General features: G+C 37.1%; 1 protein-coding gene and 1 long non-coding RNA gene across 4 annotated transcripts in view; one reads left to right on the forward strand and one right to left on the reverse strand.

Annotated features, from left to right (window-relative positions):
* LOC142604104 (uncharacterized) overlaps nucleotides 1–21,530 on the forward strand; it is a 53,193-nt gene that overhangs the window by 20,587 nt on the left and 11,076 nt on the right. The window lies entirely within an intron of this gene.
* On the reverse strand, nucleotides 611–21,363 carry ZNF831 (zinc finger protein 831). 3 transcript variants are annotated; one of them, XM_075768661.1, is made up of 7 exons: nucleotides 20,988–21,363; nucleotides 16,141–16,229; nucleotides 7,741–12,007; nucleotides 6,730–6,872; nucleotides 4,911–5,080; nucleotides 4,062–4,213; nucleotides 611–2,798 (listed from the first exon to the last, which is right to left on the reverse strand). In XM_075768661.1, the coding sequence occupies exons 3-7, from the start codon at nucleotides 11,974–11,976 to the stop codon at nucleotides 1,944–1,946; spliced, it is 5,556 nt and encodes a 1,851-aa protein (XP_075624776.1). In that variant the 5' UTR covers nucleotides 11,977–12,007; nucleotides 16,141–16,229; nucleotides 20,988–21,363; the 3' UTR covers nucleotides 611–1,943. The 3 variants fall into 3 exon arrangements, with proteins under 3 accessions (XP_075624776.1, XP_075624775.1, XP_010310483.2); XM_075768660.1 differs by lacking the exon at nucleotides 16,141–16,229 and adding an exon at nucleotides 16,433–16,583; XM_010312181.2 differs by lacking the exon at nucleotides 20,988–21,363 and having other exon boundaries at nucleotides 16,141–16,387.

Consider the following 21,530-nt stretch of genomic DNA (forward strand, 5'->3'; position numbering starts at 1 on the left):
TGCTGGGAACACTGTGACTCGTGTATCTCTGTAAGCATGGTGTTGCTTCTTCTCCTGCTTTACCTGCAGATTCAGAATCCAGCTGTAACTTTGAGTGATGCCAACAGAAGAAAGTTCCAAAACTTTGAATGGTTCAATGTTGTGGCAATATTGGTGGCATCTCTTCCCCCTCCCTCTCCCTTTTCTTTTCCTCTTTTTCTCCCAAATTGAAATTATATTAATGTACTTTGAATTCTCACTATTTAAATTCTTTGGACCTGGGATTCACCCAAATCCCTCTCCAGTTTGTCTCAGAGCACAAATACTGAACAGAGCAAGAAAGATTTCAAGACAGTTTTTCCTTTGATCTTTCTTGTCCTTGTAATACCAACCCTAGTGAAACTTGTCATATTAGTGATGTTATCAACATTTTTCTTGCTAGTCACCTCACTCAGAACTTTCCTGAGTGACATGTTAGTCCTTCTGTTAAGGTTTGAGGTAGACTAAGAAATTTAGCATAGTTGCTACTAAAAATGATTAAATGTTGATATGCTTGAACTATAATACTAGTACATGTACTCAGGTCTTCATGTTTCATTTTTATTAAGATAAAATAATTTAACAGTATAAAGAGAAAAATCGAATATAAAAACAATCTACAGCTTTATCATTCTTGTCAGCTGTATCATTCTCAACACAATGGTATTTTTTGTACTGTATATCAGTCAACAAAATACGCAATCTGCAGTGCCTCACAATCCGCCAGTGTTTGATGCCATTCCTTCTGCATGCTGTTAGCTGTTTCGGCAGCTTTTTTGCACACATACATTTATTTTTCTTGTGGAGTACAATAGATTTCTTTGTGAGTATGATCTATATAAGCTTACCTGTGTGTGATTAAAGTAAAAGCAATTCTAAATATCCCATGTAGGTTAATCCATAAAACCCTATGTATGATTCACAATATAAGAACAGTAGAAGTTTAAATACAGAATTTGACTATAATGTAAAAGTGGAATGTTTTTAATATTTATAAGTTTAGTCAAGCAAGTGAATACACTTGGTCAGATTAAAATATCTAATTATTTATTCACATAGAAAACAGTAAATTTAGGGTTCGTAACACAAAACTCTCTGTTAAAAAAAGAAAACCAGCTATGCCATATAGCTTCTTTACTCTCAATAAAATAGCATCGTTGCAGTTAAGATTACAATAAAAATGAAACATCCCAGATTACATCGGTTGGAGCACAATGTGATGAATATAATGAGAAAATCCTTGTCAGAAATTTTAACACAAGGAAATATTAATAGCTAACACCCATATTCTCCAAATAGAAATCAAGAATAGTTGAGTAGATCTTGGCATAGAAGGCACGAAACACAAAGCAAAGCATGCTTGTGTGATTTGTCACAAAGAAGCACGGACATTTGTGCAACACGGAAAAAGATCAGCATTTTCCCAGACTCTTCCAATATCACGGATCCCCTTAATGCCACTGTATCACTCCCAGTACAGGTGGCAGTGACTACAAGAAAAGAGGAGTATATCGAAGAGAATACATCCAGGAAATCTTAGCTCTTAAACTGAGGGAGCTGCTGCTATAGTCTTGTTAGTAGTAAATAAATACACTGCAGCCTTTTAATAATACACCCACTGGCAGCTAGGACTTGTGGGAAGTATAGAAGACTGGTAAGAATGTTAACAATGCTGGAAACCCTTATAAACACAGGTTTACCACTTGCATTTCAATGTGTGATGCCAGCTCCCTCTTTGCTTCAAATTAGCTTTTTTAAAAAAGTTTGAGTTTGTGAAGGAAAGGACTCTTCAGAAGAGAATGCTGCCTATTGCACAGAGGAATGGCTTTTCTGATTTTAAGGTGCTTCAGAACTACAGATCAAACATCCATGCTATTTCCTTCCGTAATGGGCCATCAGACAAGCATCTAGTAGCAGCCTGTTTGCTATATTTCTATAACAAGCCTATCTTCATCATCACTGCTAGTGTCTTCATACTCAACTCTGGTTTGCTTCCTCATCATCTCTAAACCTCTTTTTTTGTATGTCTTGGAAAGTGTTGCAGAGTAAGTCTGGAACTCGGGGGACCTGAGGGTCGCTGGGGGCTCTTTAAAGGTAGCAGTAGCTGCTTCACATGGCCTTCCGTAGCTGTTTGACTGCAGGTGGGTTCCATTCTTGTCTGCGGTTCTGTGAAGGTCAAGGATGTTTTGAGAAAAGTTTGCCCGCTCTGTGTATTCCGTACTGGATGATTTAGCCCTTGTGACCGACTCAGGAAGAGACTCGGCTTTTGATCCAAATAAACATGAATATCCAGGCTGGGAACTGGGAGTTGAGTTTTCTTTTGGAGATGAGTATGTGTTTTCTTCAGTTGGAGGTTTCTCCCTTCCTGAAGCCTGGATCACCGAGTCTGATGTACCAAGTCTTTGACTCTCTGACTCTACCTGTAGTATGTTTTCCTGGCTTGCTTCTATGTGTAAGGAAAGAGGACTGGTAGTCTCTGAGTTTGTGCTGTCAAGTTGGTCACCTGTGCCTGTAGTTGTAAAATCAGAAGGGTAAGACGAAAAAGAAGATGCTGTTGAGTCGCTCTGAACATTTGGCTGTGACTCCCCTGGAACCAATTGCTGAGGCCCACGTGGTTGTGTCACTAACCAGCAGATTTCCACATCACTGCTGCCTTGCTGCATGGCTGTATTAGCTGTGGATGAACAGGAATGAGCTGTCATAGATATTTCCAGAGGAGCTGTAATGTTCTGAAAAGAGATGTTTGTTCTTATGTGTTCCCTGATTTGCCCAGAAATGTCCTGTAGAAATTAGGGGGAAAAAGAAATTTACATTTAAAATTTTCAATCCAGAGCAATTCCATCCTTTATAAAATTGCAATGATCACTTAGTTGACTATATCAGTAGAAAACATTTACCTCTGCTATAACTCATATCAACTCAGTAATTAAACATAATGTCAACCTTTATTTATACAACTGTGATTATATTTGCAGTCTTATTTTTTTTCATTACTGCAGACCAAGTTACTCATCCCTCTTTTGATGAGAAAACTTTTTTTTTCCTCCCAGTGTGTGTGGGAGGTGTAGTAAAGGATGTATTTTTTTCTCAGGTGTTTTTTTTCTTGGCTAGGTGACAGATCATGCTAATAATTTACGGATGATAGGGTGCAGAGGTTTCAAGCTACATTCTTATGTACTGTCTAGGATGACATTCTTTTCATTAAGATATTTTAATATACATCTTGCAATGATGTTTGTGCAAAGTATGGGGAAAGGTTTGTGATGCGTCTGTTAAGAAATATCACAATTTCCAAGGTGATGAGATATATGTAGGAAATAAAATTATTTATTAAAAAACATTTTAAGGGTTAGGTTCCTAAATATGGTGTTGTTATGTGACATGAAGAACTAGTGCTAATGGTACGTAACAGCAGCCTGGCTCAGTAGCTTTTCTCTTCAAGCATAGCCAGCAGAAGTCCAGGGAAAAGTGTAAGAATGAGGCTGAGCACAGAACGCTCCCAGCAGCTGTGCTGACACTGCGTCCCACAGCACCGTTGGCAGCATGCGCAGACGTGCCCAAGGCCCCTGCTAGCCAATGCAGCCATCAGAAGCACTGAAACCACAGCACCACTGCCTTCCACAAAGGGCTAAAGAAATTCAGTTGCGACACTGGATACATGTTCTTCCCACCGCTATGTAGCCACTACTGCCCTCCCCACTTTCTAGTTTCAAGCTTACTGTCTCTGTCTCAGGATACTCTGTGCTATATCTCTGGCACCTCCCACATCATTGCTAATCAATCCTCTGACAGCAAGCACAAGAAATAACCTTTTCCATTGATGTAAGTTTAATTGTTCTTTTTAAAAAAGCTAATTCTAACATTAGCAAGTTTTCTTTATATTTTAACCCCCAAAATACCTTTAACACATTTTAAACAAAATCTGTGATACAAAGTAGTCTCAACTTGAACTTTAAGACAGCTGAATATAATTCAATTTTTAATTTTCAATATCTTTTTTCTTTTAATAAACAATCATATATGAATTAAGGTACAATACCTACTTTTTTATCCATTTTGTCTTTCTGTTTAACCTGGTTTAGATTTTCAGTATGGGAAAATATTTCTGAGTTATTCTTTCCTTCTTTTTTCCTTCTGCAAAGTGCCTTGTCTGAGGTGGAACAAGATGTGTCTTTCTGCTGGTGTGGGTAATTGTCTATTGAAAAGAAGTTGAAGAAACTTTTACTTTAATTTTTATTCTCCTGCATGCCAGAACTTACTAAATTTCTCATCATATCACAATACTAAAAACTTCTGTGTTTTTACTACTTTGTGTAAATTTTTATTCTAACCCTGATACATTTTCTCATTTACTGTATATGTGTTTGGTTTGGGTTTTTTTAATTGGCCATTATTGTCTCGCAAAGTAATAATAGCTTTTCATATCTGCTATGAATGAAGACAAGGTATTGTCGCTGCTTCCAAGTTGGTTGTGGCACAAACATAATTTGCATTAATACCACTAATTGAATGGGGGGTATGATTGAAACACAGAAAGCAAGTCAACACACCAAACTCATTTCACACTGCAAACATACAATCTTGTTTCAGAAACTGATAAAGATCCATCTTAAAACTCTTTAGGCTTCCAGTGGAAGGTTATTTTGAGTTATTTCTTTGTAAAATGCCCTCCTAATTGTCAAATTCACATATGTAAATATGTATGTGAAAATCATTGTCTGCTCAGTTCTGAAAATGTGTGAGATGTTGGTATCTTTACTCACAGAACATACTGAAGGACAAAAGTGCTTTTGCAGTTCCATATGAAACAGGTACATATCAGAGATGCTGCTAATGTTCATTCTCTTAAAAAATAAACATTCAACACATTAAAAAATATTCAAACTACTTACCTGGTACCTTTGATTGAGGAGAATGGCATTTCTTATACTTATTAATTTTACAGGGTTGTGATGAAAAGCCGTTTTTCAAAGCATCCAGTGTTCTATTTGGAAAACAGTGCCGCTTGCCTAGTCGGTTCATTTTCAACTGAGCATATCCATGTACGTGCCTCCCTCTGTACCTGCATTGCCAGTGGCATTGAAAGGGTAAACAAATATGTGCTATTGAAAAGCAGCCAGAGTAGAATAATACCACATCATCATGCAAATTTAAGTCTAACAGCGATTTACTGCTGTGAAGGACATGTTCGTTTAAGTTGACTCAAAAAAATCAGGATTTTAGGCAAGAGACCCACAATTATTTTATTAAATTTTTCCTCAGCAGAATCCAGTAAATCCTTGGTTTGCTAAGAGAAAAGGATTCAGGAATAACAGATCCTTTTCCCTATATTTGGAATTTTAAAACAGCATATTTCATAAAGACTTGAATCGCACAGGAATCACCTGAGACTGCATAGCTGTTGGCTTTTTTACTTTTCATTTCACTTCTCATGTGCTACACATTCATCATTACTAATGAACCACCTAAGTATTTCAGTTATTTAGAAAATTCATGCTGAATAATCCAACTCTGCTTTGTTTCCTACTCTAGCTAGACCTTTCAGTAACTCTTAATGATTGAAGTACAATGGAAGGTCCCATTCCTATATTGAGAGAATCAGTTGCTGTACACAGAGTAATAAGTAAATCTAAAAGGATGTGCTTATTCAGGTGTTTGGTGTATTCAAAAAATATATTACATTTCATGATTAATAGTTTGGCCAGTTAACTACTAGTATGTATGACCTGAGCTTTCAGGATCATTAATTTAGTCCCTGTATTTATCTGATATAGCCAAATAAAGAAATTCTGAGATCAGCAGGAAAAACAAAACAAAACAAAACAACACCCAAAAACCAAATGAGAAAAAAGTCCTAGAAGAATGTCACTAGACTGGATAACAGACCCGAGTCTTCTATTTTTGTTCTTATGAGCCTTCAAAATTGCAGTGCTGTTTGCCAAACTAGACACGGTGACACTAGACACTAATTTGTCCACAAGGGAGTCACTCTAATTTTGGTCACGAAGTAAAATATGCACACAATATGTGTTTCTTATTGAAGCAATTCATCAGACACTCTGCTACCCCACACTCTTGAAAGATTAGAGGCTAAATCTTCCACTGATAGGAACTCCCATTAAATACAGAGAAACTGTGCTGATTGATACAATGTGCCTTTGATAGTTTTGTACTCAAATTCTTCCTGATTTTTATTTAAAAGGAACGATCCTTTAAACTACAGATGGATTTGTTCGTTTGTGTTAGAACTTGATATTTATTCTTCTGCATTCTCTTGTGAATACAAGTTCAGGATATAGATCTGCTGAGGACAAAAGGGCCTCACACACTGCTTTTAGCTGTAACAGGGTTAAAAACGGAAGTATTTTGGTTCCCTTCAAACAAAAGTAAATGCTGACAATTTTGACAGATAAGAATCATTTCTAAACCATAGTGAGAGTCAACTGACCAGTCATTATCTTTCCTTGATATATGTCTGTTTTGCTTAGAAAAGTCTGTTCCTGATACTAAACAACATTTTGATATTTTTTATAGTTTACCTTTGTGGAACTGCTGCAATGTGGGAATAGCTCTTTCTGAGAGATTTACTTTTTCCCTCAATTTTGTCAAAGTTGAATTTTGGGGATGACTTTTTCTTTTCTGTGGACTTTTTACACCCATTTTAGCAAAATTATGTCTGTATCTAGGGAAGCTGAAAACCATATTCCTTACCATTTTGGGGTGACTTTAATCTTTTTCTGTTTGTGGCTCCTCTTGAGTTTATTTGTTAAGAGTTTTTCCTTTTTGCAAACTACTGTTTTCTTCTTTTGCTCTGAAATATTTTTGAAAGCACCACCAGGAGCTGCTGAGCTTAACTGTTGAGAATATTAGGAAAAAAAATGAAGTACATGAAAAATGTGAATGACATTAACTGAGAAATTGGAAATCTATACTCTTTCTAAATAGCACTGAATAGCATAGTAGTTCAATAGCACAGCTCTGAATTTTTCCTAGAATTTGTATGTTAGTTTTTTCTAATCATTTTGTCCATCTACTTTTATAGAATAAAATTAAAACAACTCACTGCTTTTGTGGATCTATATAGAATTAGTGTGTGTTTTTTCATATTCTTCTTCCTATATAAAAAGTATGCTTAGTCTTAGGGAGCTGTTCTAGGATCTGTACAGACTAGTCTATCTTCACTCACCTAAAGAAGAAAAGCTTTCAGGCCTTAAACACTTTGCAGGGTATTAATGCAATTTGGGTTTGTTGACATTTCAGTGTGTCTAAATGATGAGAGATCTAGTACACAGCCTGTCTTTGACTCCAAATATCTCCAAGTATAATAAAGTCTTGACATTAACGGTCTACTTAAGTCCTACTCTAATTCAAATATTAATTTAAAATGAAAACAGTGAAATACATGTGCTGTTACAGAAGAATATAAAATATACTCAGAAAGGGAAAAATCAAGAAATAGAAATACACTCTTCTCACTAGACTGCATTTCTACTGAAATTCCCAAGTGAAAGCAACTTAAATATTCACTCAAAAGTATGTATTTTTCATGCATCAAATGAATATATAACTTATCTTATAAAAACATAAATTGTAAATTCTGTATCAACAGAGGACTGTAAATGTCCATAAATATACTTTTGATAATTATTTTATTTTTCTAATGGGGGGCGGTGTCAGCCAATTACACCCTCTTGAGAAAGGAAATAGGATTATTAATATTACCTCCTGCATCTGTTGTCCTTTAGAAAAGGATGAAACCAATGTTTTTAAACTCTTGTTTGTTAAGCCATATGCCACAGTCTTGCTAATATTTTTCATTTTGAAAATCGAAATATCATATTTTGATAGTGTGCATTCATTGCTCAATTCCTTGTCACAGGTGTGGATGGAGGAGTAAGCAGAGTCTGCATTCCCCTTCTGCTCAGCAGGCAGAGGAAGGCTTCTAGTCAAACAACACCAAGTTAATCGAGGTTCAGCGTTTAGCGATGGGAAGGTGCTCTTCACGCTTGATACTGTTAAACTGCCAGAGTAGCAAGTCAGAGGATTGTGGGGTAGGGCTGGGAATTCTTTACAGTGAGTGGTGAGAGTGTGGCAATAAAAAGAGCCAAAAGAATGGCAAAAAAAAGTGGAGTTGTCTGCTGAGCTCAGAGCATGCTGTGTATCCTGCAGTGTTGGTGAAATGTCGTTAAGAATGCATGGACTTCCACCTCTGTCCCACCCCAGGACTGTTGGCTCTGCACCCTTGCTAGAAGCTGACGTCATTATCAGAGAGTCACTTCCTGAGCAAAGATGATGTAAAACCTTCCTATCTTCTTTGATATCAGCTGATATGAAAAAGCCACTTGTATACATAGAAGTAAAGCATATTTTCTTCTTTGGGGTCTGTGTAGAGGAAGTAGTTATGCTTATCCACTTCTCTTCTGTTTGCCTTTGATAATTTAATTTATTTTTGTTCTGTTTGTTTTTCCAAGCATCTCTTATAATATCCTGCTGCCTGAAGTTTTGATTATAAAAGGTGTTATCTGCTGTGGTTAAGATATTTGTTGTTTCTGAGTTGACTGGTGAACAAAATACTGGAGTTTTCCAGTTTGCGTGTACGTTCCATCGCAGCTCTCCTTTGCTGGCCTTTTGTCTCACTTCAAATTTTAAGGGGGACCAAAGCACATCGTTAGAATGAGAACTGAGTGAGCCACTGTTGGAAGAGCAGGGAGGGGTGGTTAAGATGTCTGTCACAGATGTGCAAGGTGTAATCTTCTGTTCTGATTTAAGCAAAAGCGACAAATCTGAGGCTCTCTTGTCTTGCGGCAATTTAAGGATATATTTTGGAGAAAAGGCATTTTGTGGTGGGACTGGAGTTGAATGACCAGACTGCAGATGATGAATTTTAGAAGATTCGTCAACAGCATTGTCATTGAAAAGTGGTACTTTTGCTCCTGTTTTCACAAGACATGTTTTGACATCTTTATCTGTTGCATTGTGCAAGGCAAAAGAAGTGCAATCACTTCCCCTTAATTCCGGCCCTAAAAATCCCACAATTGAAGCTTTTGAGATACCTGCTGAATGTGAAAGAAGGTTGCCATCACTATCATTGAGAGCTTTTGTGGGGAGTTTGATTGTTTTCATATACTCCACACTCTTTGTACCTCCAGTGGATTCATTAATTCCTGTGCTTAAGTTTTGCTCCTCTGCTTTACTGGAGAATTTCACTGGTCCTGTGGAAAGACACTGCATGCTAGTGCAACAGACTCTCTCTGCTTCACTTACTGCATTGTTTTCACTACTGGGACTAGGACAGGACTTTGAAATAATCTTTTGTGTCTGCTCCACTTCAAATTTCAGCTTTTTTCTTTCTGATGGTAAATTCTGGGATTTCCCTGCAGCTTCTCTGTTGTTGCAATGGACCCACGGGGGCGTCAGGGCATGCTGGCCAGTTTCCTTATTCCTGCCATGGTTTCCATAGTTTGAAGTGCTTTTAAAATCTGATTCAAATGGACTGGATTCTTTCCCAGGGCTTGGTTTGTCCCATTTGCTACTCTGTACTGGCAAGCAGTCATCGCTCCTTCTGTTAGTGTTCAGCTCACACTGAGTATTTTGAACTCTGAGCTCACAACTGCTTGGAGCTAGTAATGCACTGTTGGCACTTGAGTATTTATCTGTGTTACTGCTGCGGAGGTCTTGGGAAGTGTTGCCCATTTCAGTATGTGCACTAGCATTTACTGAATGTGATGTCTCCATTAGGCAGGTTACACTGTCTGCAGTTTCCTCGGAGGACACATTCTGTAGAATATGATTACCGTTAGTACAGGTTTCTGATTTACTGGTGTTTAAAGCTGTTGTCACGAGGGAGGACAGACTGTCACTTACAGAGCTCCTGCCATCTCTGTCCTCAGTAATTTCAGTACTGCTGGCTGATTCCTTTGAATCAGGAGTTAAACTTGTGATATTCCCCCTTTGTTTAATTTTCCTGGCATTTTGACTGCTTTTCATTTTTTGGTAGATTTTCTTAAATGTTTCATCTCCGTACATTTGCCATTTTTCTTGAGAGAACATCTTTAATTTCCTTTGACTGTGTTTCTTATTTTTAGCACTGATTACTTCTCCAGCCCCAAGCTTTTTACTCCCTTGCAACTCCTCTGACGGAGGAGGATGATCAACCACATTACTTAGTGGCAAATCATCCACTGCTGTTTGTCTGACTAGAGCTCGGGGATGGCTATTAGGAAAATCCACTGAATTTGCAGCAAGATTGTTGCTAGGCAGCAAACTAGCAGTGCCTGTATTTACAGACTGCTTGGTAAGAGAAAGTGGTTTTGAGCAACCTGCTTTGTCAGGTGCCATCCTTGTGCCCTCCACAAACGGCAAAGAGTTGCTTCGTGTAACAGGCACAGTATCTATCGTCGTGGAGAACTGGGTAGGGACTGAATGAAAAAACACTGCCTTGCATTTTTCTAGGGGTGCAAAGGTAGATTTTGCTGAACAGAGCGAAAGATTCTTTTTCCTATTTACATCACAAGTTCTGATGTCAAAATGGAAAGAGTCTTTGTATGTATAAGGCATTGGCAGATCGATGCTTCCCTGTTTAGAAAGGACAGTTTTTCTGGGCCTAACATTGTCTAACTGAGTATCATCCACCACACTTTTGTTATGAGAAATGAGTTTTGAAATGTGTTCTTCCAGCCTTTTTTTCTCTAGCATCAAGGCCGTAGCTTTCTCAGCTGCCTCTAGCTTTGCACTGCTTCCGGAGGCACACCTTAGGCTGCTGAAGGCAGTTTCATTTTCCAGTTCTGTGCTGTGCTCATAGAGACTGTGCAACGGGCTGGATGATGCCATCTGTTGTTCTGTACTATCAGAGCGTGACAGATACCCTGAGTCAGTGCTCTCGCACTTCTTTAGCTTGCAGTCAAATGGCTTGTAATCCCACTGCTTTTCTGAAGAGGTTGCTTGCTGCCTTTGCAACTGAATATGCTTAGTGGCAGTTGGAGTTCTTTGCTCCTGTATCTTCTTTCTCTGGCATTGACCATTTGGCAAAGCTCCTGGAGATGATAAACTTTGAGGTTCTCTTTCAGGAACCCCCTGACTAGCCTTTGAACTAAAGGACTGACTCGTCGTTTCGTGATTTTCTGAAGCAAATGACGAATTGCTTGTTGTTGGCAGTGAAAGGTCATTCATAAGTATCTTAGTGTCTGTTACAGCACTGGTCTCTGAACTCATTTGTTTCTTCTGCACCCCCTTGTCTTCACAGGTGCTACTAAATGCCTTGCTGCCCTGATGTGACGTGATGCTCTCTGTTGATTTCTCATTTTGCTCCAGTATGCCACTGTTATCAGAGTCTGAGGGCAGTCTGGTGTTGTTGACGTGTGTTTGAGTTCGTCTGTGTTTATACAAATTGCTTTGAGTTTTAAATGCAATACCGCAAGTGGTGCATGGAAAGGGCCTCTCTCCTGTGTGAGAGCGAATATGTTTCTCAAGGACACTTGGCTTCAAACAATCTCGTCCACAGTGTTTGCAGATATATTTCCCAGCTTTTTTGGATTTTCCTGGGCTTCCAATACATGCATTTACACAAGAATTTGGTGGTGATAAAACTGGTAAAGTGCTCAGTATGTTCAATGTTAGAGTTTGCCCAAGTTGTTTCTGAAAAACAGACCGAGGCTGATCCGTGCCTTCTGAAGGAACGAGTGGATTCAGGATTAGAGGTATGTTACTGCTGTCTAGATGTACACAGCTCCTGCCAGTCACTAACTGACTGTTGGGCTGAAAGCATCCTGCCTGGACAGGCTGGTACAGTGGTATGGTAAGGGCTTTTAGATACACAGGCTGAGACAGTGCTTGTTCCTGTTGAGGAATAGCACTGCCTTGGCTGAGATCTGAAGAACTTTGTGCAGACTGAAGGGAAGAGGTTGGAACTGGTCGATCTGCTGGAGCAACCATAAAACCAGGCTGCTTCTGTGCCTCCATTTCGAAGGTTATCTGCCATGTGCTCGTGTATCTGTAAAGGAGGGGAAACAAAACGAGTAGGAATCTTCAGATAGCAAAATAAAATATACACTTTCAACTGCTGGACTGGGAAAGTTAGCAATTAAGAATATCACAAATCTCATATACAGGCATTATACAGACAATAATTACTTCATTTTCCAATTAAATTGATTCATCTTTCATTTCTTAGCTAGGAATTAAAGTTCGGTACAGAACCCAAAATATTAGAAATAAATCAGATCTGCAAATGGAGGCTATCAGCACCCCAGAAATAATACAGTTTTAATTTTCTGGAACCATATTCCCATTGCATATTTGTACCGTGTTTTTTAATTTAAGAATTTACATTAATAAATGTTGATATGGAAACACAGAACAATTAAGGCTAGAAAGGACCTCAGGAGGTCTCTAGTCCAAACACCTGCTTAAAGCAGTGTTAGCACTGAGGTCAGTTGAGGTTGCTCAGAGTGTTATCCAGTCTGGTTTTGAAAACCTCCAAGGATAAAAACTGCACAGCTTCTTTGGGCAACCTGTTCCAAACACGGGATATTAAACACGGCTCCATATTATCTGGGTGAGCTAAGGCTAAACACATTGCACAAGTAATGCAAAATGAAAATATGTGAACAAAATGAATGATTCCTGTTTTACAAGGGAGATTTACATAAACCTGTACAAAGTAGAAAAGATAGTATCATAGGAAAATAGTGGGATAAATTAGAGCTGTCTTTTGTGCAGCCAAAATTAATTTTGTCTAATTAAAGGTATTAAAATTATTATGGTATACTGCTTAGTTTCATCAATACCAGATGAAAACATTTTGTAGACAAGTTTTTGGAAAAAGTGAACCTATTCTTATGAAATCCGTCCAAATATATTCAGGGTTGATGCTAGTCCAGACTACTTATTTTAACAAAAAATTGTCTTGTCTTTTTTCTTTCTTAGAAGCAAACAAGGGAACTATCAAAATAAGCTAGTTGAAAAATATTTTTGGAAGAGCTGATAGGGGCATCAGCATAACCTCTTGTAATTATATTTTGGGTAAAAATTAGATGGTGATCTGTGAATGTTTATTCAAATTCTTATTCAGCTATACTCACAGCTCTGCACCCATTGGCTGTTATGGATAATAAGCTGTTCTTGAGCAAACAGTCATAAAACCCCCATTTGAAGTAACATAATCAGTGGCTAAATGTGAAATCTGCAATGTGTTGCCTTGCTGCATAATCTGTAGTGGTGGTGTTTCTGTACCTTCCTTGAATCATTTTAATAGGTAATCATTACTAGGAAATAGTAAAGAAAATTACTCAAAACATTGTTTGAAATTTGGACTGGTTCCATATGACACAAATACTATGTTACCATTATTCAAAGCAAAATCTCTGTTGCATGTATTTACTGAGGATTTTGCAAATAACTCACGTAAAGGAGAAATGGTAAACTCAAAGTAATAGTTTTTGAGCATTCCTCAGTTACTATTAGAGCAGTCAATAAAGCCAGTAAGTTGATATCAAGTTGGATGAGATTCAAGAGAAGTTCTAACTTCACAACTGAAAATGATAGCGTCTCACTCATGTCACATGAAAAAATGCGAAAATAACTTTCTATTAATGATCAAATGGAACAAGTTAAGGTCAATGAGTTATGTGCTCAGTACTAAATGTAATTATTATCTTAATAAATAGAGTAGGAATTCAGGTAGTTCTCATATGAAATGTGTCCAGCATTGAAACTGAAATATAAAGCAACCCTCTTGGTTATCAGTCTTCTGCAAAGGAAAAGGTTTTGTATATTAGGATATTGCCTTTAATCCCACTGATTATTTCATCCCTACCGTGTAGCTCACAATGCAACTGTAAACACTTTTCTCCTTGAGCAATAGACAACTAATATTTCAAGAACGCGGTACCCATTACTCTGTGCTCCTCATTCTGCACCACTTCTGGAAGTTCTGTTGCTGGCTGGTGACTTACATTTCACAGCCAAGGCTTCTTCCATTTTCTCTCTGATCTGGTTTGCTGATTGCAAGAATTGGAAAAGTGGAGGAAGAAACAATGCAGTCCCTGGGATATGTTCTCTGCCTTTCCTACTGGTCACGAGCAAGGCCATTACCTTCTCTGCGTGCATTATGTGCGTCAACAAAACAGCTGATGAGCCACTGAAGTAACTGAGAAGCTTATTGCCAACTGCAGCAGGCTCAGAGTTAGACCACTTATGGGAAAGGTATCAGTGCCTGATGGGACTCTTTGTCCTCACCCAAAGATTTTAGTGTGATAAAAATCCCAGAAAATAACCTGTAAAATGAACTGATCTGTGCACAGCAATGTGTTAGATTTTGCCTTTTCTCCTTTCTCATGAATTTTGTAGATCAAACTCAGTTATCAAGCATGGACTTTTCTTGTCCACTTCAGAGATTTCTACATGGAACAATGACTTAAGTGGCTTTGTAATATAGGTATTTAATATATTGATAAAAGAATGTTAAAAGAATGTGGCTTGTTAAGGGAATTTAGTTATTATCCATATTCTGCAGTGTGGCTAACACTACAGGATAAAAATGGATTTCTCTAATTTGAAAGTGAAGTTGTAGACATTTGAAGTCCATTTAAGATGGTTCTTAAGCTATACAGTCACCTTTATTTATAGCAGTTTAAACACAGCACACAATAAAAACAGTGGCAAGTGGTACTCATAAACTAAGCACACAGTAGTTTATCCAACGATGTGAAAATAAAAAAAAGTTGAGGGGAAAAAAAATTATGGCGCAGAGACAAGACTCAAAGAAAAGTGATGTCTGAATACCATGTAGCTGGAACATGTAACAAGTACCACATCAGAGGAAATAAGTCATAGTATCTGTGGTCCCTGCCTTCCCCTGGAGAGAAGTTTGGAAATGTGGAATTTACATTTCTACTCCGATAACCCTGCTCCAGTGTCACAAACTATATTCTGTCTTTGAGTATCCTCATGCGCATGCATAGTTGATGGGCTCTTCAAGGCCAGCCTATAAGTTAGTAGGACTTGTGGTGGACAGATGTTTTTAATATGAATCCTGTAGTTCCACAGTACCAGACACTCTGTGTAATTTTGTTTATTCTGTTAAGGTTCTGGGCCTCAAAATACAGTGTAATTCTGAGAATCATTTGAGTGCTCTGTAATGTTCTACAAAGAAAATACTTAAATGATTACAGAAAATGTAAAGGAAAGTTTTAACTAATGCTAAACAATTAAACTAAATGGTGCTATACAATCTCATTACTTTTAAGAGTTTAATAATACATTTCTACCAGCTGTGGTAGTTTGCTACTTTTCACAGCAAACAAAAGATACTTTCTTCCTAAGTGAAACTTCCATGGCTTGTATTCTACTTCAGCGAATATGATCATATTTTTCACATCTGTCATTTATATACAAAAAAGCCACTATATTTCTTTGTACATTGACAAAAATAGCTTATCTCAAACTAATTCTACCCCAAGGCTAATTCTGGGTAGTCCTTGTCTAAAGTAGAAAAACTTCCTTTGTTGATTATCCCCCAGGCTCTGTTACTGAGCATCTACCTGATGATCTGAGCTCAATTTGTATCTTGTAGCATCAAACGACTAGTATAAAATCTTCATCCTAATTAGGTAAGGAAAAATTTCCAATAAACAAAACTAGAAGCAGGATTTGGCCTGTCCAAAATTTCCTAAATTAGTTTCTTAAGTTATCAAAACTGGTCAATAAAATTCCATTTAAATACAATTATTTTGTTCCTACTTTGAATTATACTTTCAGGTACACACCATAGGTAGGTCTGTGGAACACTGAAAACTCAAAAGGTGGGGTAGTTTCAGACAACAAATCAGCGTAGCAGAAACTGTCTTATTCTGTATATGAGTATAAAGTATTTACTAAGGGGGAGTGGTATAAAAAACTCATTTTAAATCCAGTGTGTTCCTCTTTTCTATATAATGTTTTCCTTAATTCCAAATATATTTTATAAAATTTGCTTCATTTTATCAGCACTGTTATAATAATCTTGGATTATACAACCAAAAGATTTTTGTCTTCTGCATGGCATATGTAAATGCATTGTCAGCTGCCCATCATTATTAATAAAATCATTACATAAACATATAACTACTTATTTCCTGCCCTTACATGTAATTTTTGACACACCATTGAGAGGACCATCATAGTCTTTAGGCAGATGCAGTGCTCAGTCCCCTGGCTTGGTCTGCAGATATAATCTGTAGACATGATAGAGTTAGTTTATTTTTGTAACCACACAGAAGCAGCATTTCAACACTCTAACCATACACAATATACTATATTACACCAGAAGTCTTTGCCTTTTTTAAAAGCTTTTGGTGATCCCTACCTTAAATATAATACCAGAGAGCATACAGAAGTGGAATCCTCTTTAGTCTGTAAATAATTTTAGCTTACGTACCTTTTATTGAGCCAGGCATTTCAGCAAAAGAAGTCTCATTTCTGTCAATACTTGATGCAAGCAGAAAGAAATGAGGACAAAGACTTGAAACAGATTAGAAGTAGGAAGTTGTTTTTTTTCTTTTTTTTTACATTGGTGTCACAGTAACAACCTTCAGAAAACAGGAAGAGATGAAACAGAAAAAAATGAAGTAGCATTTCGATCTCTCTGTATCCTTTATCATTATTCATATAGGAACCTATAAACAGAATCAGCTGTCTTTGAAACGTAGGCATTTAGTACACTTGTATCATTCAGTGAAATACACAGACACAATGGTAGATTTTTTATTTCTTTATACCCCTAAAGGTAATTTGCTTATAACTTTACAGTAAAAATCTTTCTTAAAATGTGTTGGAAAAGAAAAGAATGGTGGAGAGAAGACACTTGCTACCTATGAAATGCTAAACTCATCCAGTGTAGGTATTATCCACCACTTTCTTCTAATGGTGCCCTGCAGTAGGGTAGAAAGCAGTAACCGGGAAGGAAAATACTTCAAGGATGTTAAAAGTGTTCAAAAGGTCATGCTCAACAAACCTCCCTAAAATCTATGAAAAGGGTAGCCGACAGTCAAGAGAAGTGAAAAGATCATTGTAAGAGTTTAGATTTCATTTGTGGGTTGACTTCATAAAGAGTCCTCAGATACAGCAGTCAGCAGAGCCAAGGTGTCCTGTTAGGGACAGCTGCTCTTTACGCAAACACTTGTTTAAAACACGGACTGGAGTGGCTACTTCCTCCACCACTAGTAGACTAAGTAAATCCCAAACTGGAATATGCATTCCCTATAACGTTACAAAATCAGCATATCTGGCCTGTAAAAATTCCCTAGGAACACTGTATTTTGGAAGAAGTAGCTTTGAATGTGGTTATAAGTTAATGTGATGCACATCTGTCCAATTCAGATAGCTGCAGCCTGTATCTTGTAAACTGGATAGTTGTGAAACTGTAATATTATGATCATTTGTCCAATATCCACTTTATTGGAAACTCTTTCTTTTAGTAATTCAAATCATAGACTAATGATGGAGGTGTCAATGGATTTTCATTCTACACAGCTTTATTGATTCAGAGAGTTTTGCCTGTTGTTTTGTTTCTGGACCCTACGACTAATTTTGGAAGTGGAGAACTATTTCTGTCTTATCCTTCCTATCCTTCTTGCCTGTCATTTAGTTATTCAGGGGGCAAGAAAGGTCTTAAGAGGGCCTAGTATTGGTGCTTAAAATCCTTCTAGTTTCTATTGTACCCTGAAATGCTCCCAGTAATTGGTAATGGCACTGCACATACTTAAAATCAGTGAATCTAGAAAACTACTTGACATTGTGAATTGCTTTACAATGACTCATGCTTCTGATCTACAGACTCATTCTGTCCATATGGATAAAACCACATGCTGCAACTAGTTTCAGCTTTCTGGGAGATAGATTCATAAAGGAATGGATTCTCACATATAAGTGAGATCTTCTGGAGGATTATTGCATGCTACAGTCAACAAATGAACAAAGAAAAAAAGACACACATCTTAAAGTAGTAGCGTGAATCAAATCACACAAACAGATGATTATGGGCATTTTACGTAATCAGTCAAAATCAATTTCTATTCAGTTTTGTCACATCTCTGAAATCTGTTATATTTTATTCTACTTTGAGACTGACTATTATTATTTTAATTTAAGATGAACTTACTTAAAAGGGACACTTTTTTTAGAACAGTACTAATAATTCCAGCAGTATGCTGGAACTAGTTACAACTCTTAAACATATATAAGCTTTGAAAAGTCATTATTTAGAACACTCAGTAGCATATCAAATTCTAAATGCTAAAACTGCAAACTGCTTATCCTGAGAGGCTTACAGAAGCAATAATTAAAAACTTAAATACAGCAAGTTACAACTAAAGCAAGTGACTGCTTGGGTGTCTGCCACTACCACACAGGTTTCAGGGCTTAGCAGAATCTTTTGAAGCTTGATCTAAAATCTCTAAATCTTGAATAAGTGACTCTGGAATCAGACTGACTCCCCAGCATCCTATGATTCTTCCTATTTGTATGGATGAACATATTGCTGTAATGGCTAGAAGTAATTAGAACTGTACACTTAATACAGAGGACCAGTATTGCACTGCATTTGAAATTAAGTGATTTGAAATTAAGTGATTTTTGTTTTCTTTTTTTACCCAATCTATGTTGGGTTTCCCTTCCTAAACTGGAATCTCTATGCAAGATTACTTATATTCATGTAAGTTCAAAACATTATCCTGCTCAGAGAAACCAAATTAACTTCAGTTGGCCAAATATACAGCAAAATATCTATTTTAACTCTGTATAAAGATAAGCCTACTGTCAGGCACTACACAGTAGGGAGTATGTGGTGCTATATTGTGCTTCACTCTCAATTTGTGTCTTAATCAGGATTTGATGAGATAAACCCACATACATTGGTATGCATTGCTAGGTTCCAAGAATCTGTGGAAAGGGCTCTTTCCCAGATGTCTAAAACCCTGTATCCTTCAAAGACCCCTACAGGGTTTTAGTCAAAGGTGTGATCAAGTGCAAGAGAAGCTGTGGATGCCCCATCCCTGGCAGTGTTCAAGGCCAGGTTGGATGGGGCTTTGGGCAACCTGGGCTAGTGGAGGGTGTCCCTGCCCATGGCAGGGCAGTTGGAACTAGACGGGCTGTGAGGTCCCTTCCAACTCAAACCAGTGATGACTCTGTGATAAAGTAGCAATAAGCATGCTTCCTATACTAATAGGGAAACAGATTTCAAAGATCCTATCAATTACATGTTTTAAAGTACTTTACAAACTTAAATTAAAAGAAAGTATCTTATAGGACTGCTAACTGTTATTTTTCTCATGATGACAATCATGCTGAGAACAGCAGAAGATAGAGATACTAGAATTGCCTTTTCCAGTTGCTAGTCTACCACTGATGGCTAGCACAAGGTGCCAATGTTTATGAAGAACTCCCTTGATTGACTATACAAAACTTCTACTTAAATATTAGAATAAAAAAGCAATAGTGTACCATAGAGTCTGAAATAAATTTTGTGCAGGTACTTTAAAAGCTACTTGTTTGATGAAAAGAAAAGTTTATGACTGTACCCTAATTCTGGCACTTTCTAGACCTCAACTCAAACTAGCAAAACGGAACTTATACATTTCCTGATTAGCCCAGAAATGACTGTTGATCTTGTTTTACTTAAAAACTATTTCTGCCTTTGCTCTTTTCTCAGTTTGACTTCATACCTTGAAATGTCTCATAACAGAAGTACTGACTTCACCTTTTCACTTGCTCTTAAGGGATGTAGCTGATCTTACAAGACTGCAAGTTCCACCAGCAGCATGCAGACTGCTTTTGACCTTATTAACAAACTTGAGAGCGTCAGTCCCCTGCAGAATTAGGATGAAAATGTGTAATTCCCTAATCTTCTGAAACTCTCATAATCTTTCAATGATAACATTCCCTGCTCCAATTCTGACTTTGGGAATCTTGCTACTTTTTAAGAAGTCATTGTTCCTGAAGTTTTGCCCTGCTTCATATGTTATAAAAGTACAAAGCAACTAGAAATCACGCTGATCAAAGTTTGAAATTCTTGTACCATATCCTGAGGACAAATATTTTCGACACTGTGCTTCCACAATTGTGTAATATTGTGTAAAATAGTTTTATTGTTTTATTTTTGTAAACACTGTACCAGAATACAGTATTGAAACCTTTTAAGAAGAATGTGATCTGTAATACCTTTCCTTCATTCTAGAATAGCACCATTTTGATCATGATTAGATATACAATTTTCTATCTTTTTGATTCTCCTTTTCTTGAATATCCATAAATGAAAACATTCAATAAGAACATTGTTAGCTAAAATATATTTTAGTATGTCAGTAAATATTGTATTGGACCTTTTGATCTCTTCATGCAGTTTGTATCAGAGAATATTTCCTATTCTACTTCTTATGCTGGTACTTTTCTCAGCTTCAGTCATAAGAAATGCTTTCTAGTTTATTGTTGTCTTTATTTTAAATTTACACCACTTCTTTCTAAAAAGAAAGATATCTAACACATCCGTTGGTTTTGTAACACTGTTGGTGGCTTCACAATGAAAAAAATGGGATTGATAGTGCTTAAAAAAATCTAAAAACCTCAAAGGATTTCCATTCTTTTGTCCTTTCATCAAATTTGCTCCTGTGCATTTCTCTTGTTAGGAAAGAGTTAACAACCTCCAGCCAGCAGTCTGTAATCAACAGGTTGCTCTAACAGAAAAAATAATAACCCAAATCCATCTTTTAAAGTTTAGGAGGGTGGACTAAATGATGAAAAAATACTGATTAAAGCCCTCTTAAAAACAGAAGTGGGGCCAGTACTAAAATGCTTTGTGTTTTAGGAAAAAATCTTTCTCGTTGCTAAGTGAAAGAACCATCACATTAAAAAAAATATAACTTTAAAATTTTTGTCTTACCATCTAGAATTTAATTATATCTCTGTCTATATAAAATGATAACAAAACACTTGCTAACCTTTAGGTGGCCAATTCACAGGCAGGTGGAGAGGTTCAGGTCTCTCTGGAATAGCGCTGAAACAAAAGCAGCATCCTGTTTTCTTTTTTCGGTGTCTTTCTCTTCTCTTTTTTTTTTAAGCATTTGAGAATTGAAGGGTGGGTGGTGGGGTGTGTGCAAAGAGAGGAGGGGGTGAAGTCAGCCCACGCTTGGTGTAGGAAGAGTTTTAATGGCCGATGCTGGTAATATGGTTTGCCTGCTACAGTGTCTGCACTACTGCAGCTCTGTGTGTGGGCGTAAAGAAATGACACGACTGGGTTTCAAACCATTACACTGAAGATTTGCAAACAGTTAAAAAAAAAAAAAAAAACCAAAACACCACCCCATCAGGCACAAATGAAAAATTATTACTTTTTTCTTTTATCTTTTTCTAACGTTTGGGGGGGGGGGGGGGTTGTCTGGTTTTTTTGTTTGTTTGTTTTAACTTAACAGATGTAATCCAGTCAAGTTTCTTCCTCAGCCTCTAAATTAAAAAAGGTAAAATAAGTATTTAGGAAGGTTTTT

The sequence above is a fragment of the Balearica regulorum genome, chromosome 16, assembly GCF_011004875.1.
Source record: "Balearica regulorum gibbericeps isolate bBalReg1 chromosome 16, bBalReg1.pri, whole genome shotgun sequence".
Taxonomy (NCBI): Eukaryota; Metazoa; Chordata; class Aves; order Gruiformes; family Gruidae; genus Balearica; species Balearica regulorum.